The 7205-nt window shown below is 46.4% G+C and overlaps 1 protein-coding gene across 1 annotated transcript in view; it reads right to left on the bottom strand.

The window, feature by feature from the left end:
• LOC119576503 (probable serine/threonine-protein kinase clkA) overlaps window positions 1-7002 on the bottom strand; it is a gene marked incomplete at its 5' end in the record, with an annotated part of 84571 nt that extends 77569 nt beyond the window's left edge. Inside the window, one exon of the mRNA XM_037924192.1 lies at window positions 6876-7002. Within this exon, the coding sequence (XP_037780120.1) occupies window positions 6876-7002 (127 nt within the window). The remainder of the gene's footprint in view (window positions 1-6875) is intronic.
• Window positions 7003-7205: the final 203 nt, after the last annotated feature.

Raw genomic sequence — 7205 nt, forward strand, 5'->3', positions numbered from 1 at the left:
TTTTTCAGAGGCCAAATCGAGCTTGCTGACAGATTAGCGAATCGCCGGGTATGCCCCCATAATCCCTTTGATAATTTTACATCCCCCCAAAAAGGGGTTCCGAAATTTACTTAAGGCAGAAAAAAAAAAAAAAGTGACACGCGGTAAGGGCCCGGCAAGCCAGCTTCGCAAATCTCAAGCAAGCAAGAAGCAAACGAGACATTCCCCGTCTCAGTAGAACCGGGCCAACAGGCTCACAACAAGGGCCTCCTTAGCCACTGGGGTACCGGTCATTTGCCCGACATTTCTGACCAGCCATACCAGTGCGCAACCATCCATTACACCATATAGTGGATGAGGGTGCTCATCTCTTTTTGGGGTATGGTGCATTCTTTTGGGAATTGTTGTGAGTGCCCACAGACAGGTGGGTGCGGGAAGAGAATCGGAGATCAACCAGGAAGCGGCTAGGCATCCCAGCGGTAAGACTGGGCAGTCACATTTGAAAAAAAGCTGAACAGGCCCATAATGAGGGGGAAGCCAAACTGCCTGGAAAAAGGAAAGAGTTCAGCATTCCTCACTCAGTGAGGACAAAAGAGTTCCCAACAAATGAGTCCTGGAAGGGGAGGGCTCCCCTGTGGATCCCCACCATCTCGTTCCACAACCTAACCCACCGTTTACTACCATTGGTAGCCATCTCGGTGTACTGGGTCAACGGGAGGTTGGAGTGCCACGGTAGGGCCGGTGAATGGAGTACGGACCTGTGGCTAGGCAAACTGCCTTCCTTTGGGTCCTCCTTCCGGAGGGACAGGTGCCTGACAAGCGCAGGCTCCCTTCCTCCATGGGAGGCTAGGGTCAAAATGTCCGGGGTCAGGGCTCCGTTGGTCTCCCCCCGGGTTCCATGAAACGCTTTGGCTGTGTATTCTCTAAACCCCTGTTGCTGTTAGACATTGGTTCTAACACTCAGCTTCCCCTTGTTGGACTCCGTGGTGGGTGGGGGCGTGAGTGGATGAAGCACTGTCCAAATACATGAAAAATAAAAAAAATAAAAACACAGACAGATGCTAATGATGACGACCCATGCAAGGCCCGGCAGTCACCCTGAAGCCATACGAGCCTCCAGGTGGCAAAAGAAAGCCCTGAGCACAGGATGACACTGTCATGCCTGCTGCCAAGATGGTGGACAAGACAGAAAAAAACCAGGTCAGGAAGGTCTCTGAGTATCGAGAGCACCAGCTGAACCAGCCAAAACAGCTGCTGCCCCCACGAGCAAGCCCCAAAGCCGAAACGTCCGAGGCTGGAGACCGACTCTGAGGGAGAGTCTGGACCCCCAAGGCGTTTCCCCCAATTCAAAGTGCCAGTCAAACCCGAAGGCTTCGACAATGCCTACCAAATGGTCAGGGCACTGGAGAGCCAACGCAAAATCCGGTTGTCGATCCGGGTTGTGCAAGATTAGGGCATGATGATCATGCCCAAAGATCAAGCTACCCTTTGTTTCCTGCAGGAAAACGAAGGAGCTAAAAGATGGGAGGAAAGTAAGCCTGAATCGCCTGAAACCACTGAATCCCGAGGAAAAGAGGGTCAAGATGGTGCTACTTGGCTTCTCAGTCTCGTATGATGTGGAGGTGATTACATCACATCCACAGGTCGTGGAAGCTTCCCGAATGTCGAAGGGGAAGACTCCAACCAGGCAAGTCCTGGTGACCATGAAAGGTACCCCAACCGCTACCCTTGATCTGGGTAACTGGGGTACCTACAACCTTCGAACATACGTGCCTGATCCACTGCAGTGTTTCAAATGCCAAAAGTATGGACCCCGCCAGGCTAGCTGCACAGCCAAGCCTAAATGTGGTGTCTGTACAAAGGCACACAACACCTAGGTTTGCATTAAGGTCTACAAAGAGGAGAACAGGGACACAACAGCCAAATGTCCCAACTGTGCCTAGAGGCATCACGCCTGGAGCCTGGCTTGCTCTGTCAGGAAAGAGGCGGCCCTCAAGCAGCAAGAGGTTGCTAAGAAGCAACTAGACTATGCCCCCCCCACCCCAGGCACCTATGTCTGGGGGAAGAACAAAAATGAAAAGGCCTCCCGACCTCCTAAGAGGAAGGAAGCCGCCCCCCAGCCGAAACTGGAGATCTCCGACAAACAGGAGTTCCCCAGAATGAAACAAGTGCAGAAGAACCACAGGAATAAGGGTTCAGGCAGCACCACAAAGTCCTCCCCAAAAGCAGAAGACCTCCTCCTCGATGAGGGGGACATGTCGATCCTGCTGACTGATGTAGTCACAGCAGTGGCAACAGCCTTGGGAAGAACGAGTGAAGAGCCCGAGAAGGCAGTCGCGGTCGCCATGACGGCATTGACCAAGACTGGCGCAGGGAAGGAAGCTGGAAAGGGCCAAAACAGCCACATCCTCAACCTCACCCCAGGACGAGACACTCCTCCCCACTCCAACCCAGGGCATGCCCTCACATGGCAGAGCCTAACCAGACTGATTCAGTGCCAGAGCTAGAATCAGAACAAGCTGACCATGCCCAGGCTAGGCCAGCAAAGAATGCACAGAAACAGCCTGGACAGAGAAAAGCCGAAATACACAAGATCAGAGCTACTAAAGGCTCTCCACCCCCAGTGGACCCAGGGATAGTCTAACAGCTGAAGAAGACCCCTCAACCAGCGAGGACTTCGCAGTGGAGTTGTCAGACTCTGAAACCAGTCAATCCGAATATGACGATGTCTCTGATGTAACTATCAACTAGTAACATCATGGCACACAATCTACGTAGTCTGCAGTGGAACATCTATGGCTTCTCCACAAGGAGTGCCATCCTCCACGCAATAGTGCGATCAAGGAGCATTGACATTGTCATGCTCCAGGAGACATTAACAGTGGAATCTGTTCGCTTGCGGGTATCATGTCTTCATGCTGCCACGTGCTGATGGCAAGCAAGGCCTGATCACCCTTGTCAGAGCAACAATTCCCTGCTCCGCAATAGCCAATGCACCGCACTGTGGAGATGTTGAATCTCTTGCCGTCATGATTCACCTGGCTGGGGGGCCCCTGAAATTGTACAATGTGTACAGCAGGCCAACACTGTAGTACCTTAGACATCAGCCAGGTTTGTGGTTCTGCAGCACACGACCGAGTGATCATAGGGGGAGACTTCAACACACACCACCCCATTCTGGCTCCCTGCTGGGCACCAGATGCAACTGGCAATCGCATAGCCAACGTGCTTGAGACATTCCCCGAGATCGCTCTCCTCAATAACCAAGAACCAATGCCTGTCAGAGGAGGGGTCCTAGACCTCACCCTGGCCACTGCAACTCTGGTGGAGAGGATTGGCTGGTGTGTCAATGAGACCGTCACTAGTGACCATTACGGCACTATAACTACCCTCATGGATAGTGGCCCAGTCGAAATGCCACGACCGAATCCAAGATGGAAAACAGACAAGGCCAACTGGCCAAGGCGTTCCAGAATGCCTTGGCCCACTGTCTGAGAAGCAATGAACCCACACAAAGTGAAAATGTGGAACTCGTACAAGCCAGACTTGTAAATGACATTAATGAGGCAGCCTCACTGACCATACCCAAAACTCAGCCTAGGTCCAGGAGTCACAAAGACGCCTGGTACTTTAACGACGAGATTAGGGAGGTCAACCACAGGGCAAATATGTGCCGAAAACATTTCCGGAGGCAAAGAACCCCCGACAACCTAGCCCTCCTAAGGGAGGCTGTCAGGGATGCCAAGGAAACTGCCAGCAGAGTCAGGCAGGAAAAGTGGCTGGAATGGTGTGAGTCCTTCGACCACCATACCACCCTCTCAGAGCTATGGCAACGGGTCAAGCAAGTTACCAGCTGCTCAGCCCCGATGATGCACGCACCATGACCCCCAGTCAGAGGCGAACAGACAGGCACACGAGTTCTCTGCGAGAACAAGTAGCAACAGCCTGCCAGCTGAACTGAGGGCAAGACAAGAATGCTTACAACCAGACAGACTTGCTCACAACAGAGAAAGGGCAGCTGAACCCGATAACTCAGACGTTATCTTTTTCTCTGAGGGAACTAAGAAATGCATATAAAACCAATTGTAACACAGCTCCGGGCTCTGATGGGACCTCATACCCCATCATTTCCCACCAGGACTAGTAGGTGAGTTTGCATTCCTGCAACTCATCAACAAGTCCTGGGAAACTTCCACTCTACCCCAGAGATGGAAAGGGGGAACCATAGTTCCCATCCCTAACAAACCAAAGTACCGCCCCATCTCTCTCCTCAGCTGTCTGGCCAAGACGACCGAGAGGATAGTTCTGAACCGGTTCCGATGGAAAATGGGACCCCCATATGAACACCTCCAGGGGCATGAGCAAAAACGAACAGCAGCTAGGCAAACGCTCTTACAGCACAATAAGCATGGGCACACTGGGGTTTAGTATTTCCTTGACCTGGAACAACCTCCTGGGGGAAATCAAGTCTCTTGCCATTCCCCTGGAGAGCCTGACCAAAAAGGTCCAGGTTATCTTGGACTCGTATAGTGAATTTAGGAATAGAACCCGCCCGCAAATTAAAGGTCACCTATCACAGAGCAGCCAACTGAGAATTAGGAATGACTTGGATGGGGTTCAGGTCCCACCTCTTAACAGATAAGACTGGACCCTCTCCATTTAAAGCTCCCAGTGGGGCGCCCAAATCAAAATTCCTATGAGACAGAGTAGACGCTATATCCCCACTGGACAGACATTCTAATACAAAACGTCAGGCTTTTAATCTATGCCTCCTTCCGAGTAGTTAGAAAAAACTAAAGAACCTGCAGCCAAATCTACGCCGCCATGGCTTTTGAGCCCAAGGTTCAAGGTCCTCAACTCCTTGGGGAAAAATTTCCTTGGGAATCGGGCTTGGAGCAGATACCTCTATCAAAGGATAGGACCGGAACCTCTACCTCATAGAAGTCAGGCCAGACAAATGGTGTGCCGCAACAAATCCAGGCTGTCCGCAGGAGTTAATAGGCAGTCTGTATAGTGGGCAGACCAATAAAGATAATTTCACGTACAAGGCAGACCCATAGGTATTGCCTCACTCTCCTGATTAGCAGAAAAATATAAAACCCAATGGAGACCGTTTCCACACGCGCGCCGGCTTTCGGGGGGGGCCCCAAGGGGATGGCCACAAACTAATCCAAAAGACGGGGTCTAAAAACAGACAACGCTTCCTCGCTACAGCCCGGAGTTGCAGTTCTTGGGAGACTGGCAACAAAGAATGAAATTCAGCTAGCCTAAGGAGAAACCCGAGTCATTCAACCTCACCCCTGGGAGCACATATACATTTGAGTCGCCTTGACCACACTGCCCGGGCGCCGTTAGAAGGATGACAAAACTGGGTTTCCCGCTACAGGCAGAGGCATATATGGGACAGAACTCCGGGAAGGACAGGGGTCCAATCGACCATGACTGTCATCAGCGCGCTCACCACTGACAAATATACCCTGACTACAATCCTCACATACACAAGGATTCTTGCACAGGAGGAAGAATATCATAAACTGGGTTCCCAGCCACATAGGATCAGAGGGAATGAGCTGTGACAGACTAGGCCGAAGTTGGCAGGGATATGCCCCTAATCCCATGTAATACATCAGAGCCGAAAATGACTTAGGAAGAAGGTGTTTCGGTGATGGAAACCTCCTTCCTCCTATAGCTTACAGAGAGGAAACGAGATCCTCCACTCGGCCAGCTGTACTCAGCCGCCACTGGCTAGAACCACATGCACTCTTGAAATAAACAACAAAGGTACCGAAGTCATTCTGCACGAAGCGCCTAGGTTACCACTGTTAGGCAGATCATACAACAATAGAACGTGAAAGAAGTGTGGATGTATTGCGGCGAGCCCAACGCCAACTTGTACATCTTAGAGAATTGTGTGCACACGTAATTCCAGATGACAAGCCCGCAGAACACAGCCGTCGGCTGGTAAAAGGGTTCGCGAGATGATTAACCGCGGCTACAGGAGCGCTGCTGGCATCCACCGCACGGTAAGCACCGAGTGTCAGAGACGGCATTAAAAGCTCCACAGCCGGCCATAAGTGAAAGGCCCGGGCGAAGCAGAACTTCGCAAACCAAAGGAAAGAACGAACGACACGGATCAGCATTCCTCAATCCTCCAGTAGAACCAGACAACAGCAGACACCACAGGATGCCCAGTCCTTAGCCCATGGGAGCCTCGGTTGTATCCCCACTTCATCACCAAAACCAGCCATACCTGTGGCACTCACACCACAAAAACACTCCCAAAGAGATAAGACACAGTAACTCAAATAGTAGATGACCAACTATCATTACTATACCATCGTTACGTTATTATTATCGTTATATTATTGTTATTATTATTATTATTATTATTATTATTATTATTATTATATTATTCTTCTTATTATTTTTATTTTTGCATTTTTATATTATATTATTATTTATTTATTATTATTTTATTATTTATTATTATTATTATTATTTTATTTTATTTTATTTATTATTTTATTTATTATTTTATTTGTATTTTTATTATCACTATCATTAGTATTATGATTAATATTATGATTTTCATTATTAATATTATCATTATCATTGTCATTGTTTATTATCTTATCATTATATTATATTTATTATTATTATATTATTATATTATCATTATTATTATTATTATTTTATGTTTTAATTATCATTATCATTATCATTATATTATTATTCATTATCATTTTATTATTATTATTATTATTATTAATTATTATTATTTTTATTTATTTTTATCATATCATTATCATTAATATTAATATTAATATTAATATTAATATTAATATCAATAATATCATTATCATTATTATAATAATAATTATTATTATTATCATTACTATTATTATTATTATTATTATTATTATCATTATCATTATCATTATCATTATCATTATTATTATTATTAACATTATTATTATTATTATTATTATTATTATTATTATTATTATTGTTATTATTATCATTATTATTACTATTATCATCATAACTATTATTGCTATTTCTAGTATCATCATCATCATCATCATTATTGTTATAATTATTGTTAGTATTACTATTCTTATAATCATTACTATTATCATAATTATCATTATCATTATCATCGTCCATTATCACTGTTATTATCATATTATCATCATCATTATTATTATCATTAATATTTATCGAAA

The sequence above is a fragment of the Penaeus monodon genome, chromosome 1 (assembly GCF_015228065.2).
Source record: "Penaeus monodon isolate SGIC_2016 chromosome 1, NSTDA_Pmon_1, whole genome shotgun sequence".
Classification (NCBI taxonomy): Eukaryota; Metazoa; Arthropoda; class Malacostraca; order Decapoda; family Penaeidae; genus Penaeus; species Penaeus monodon.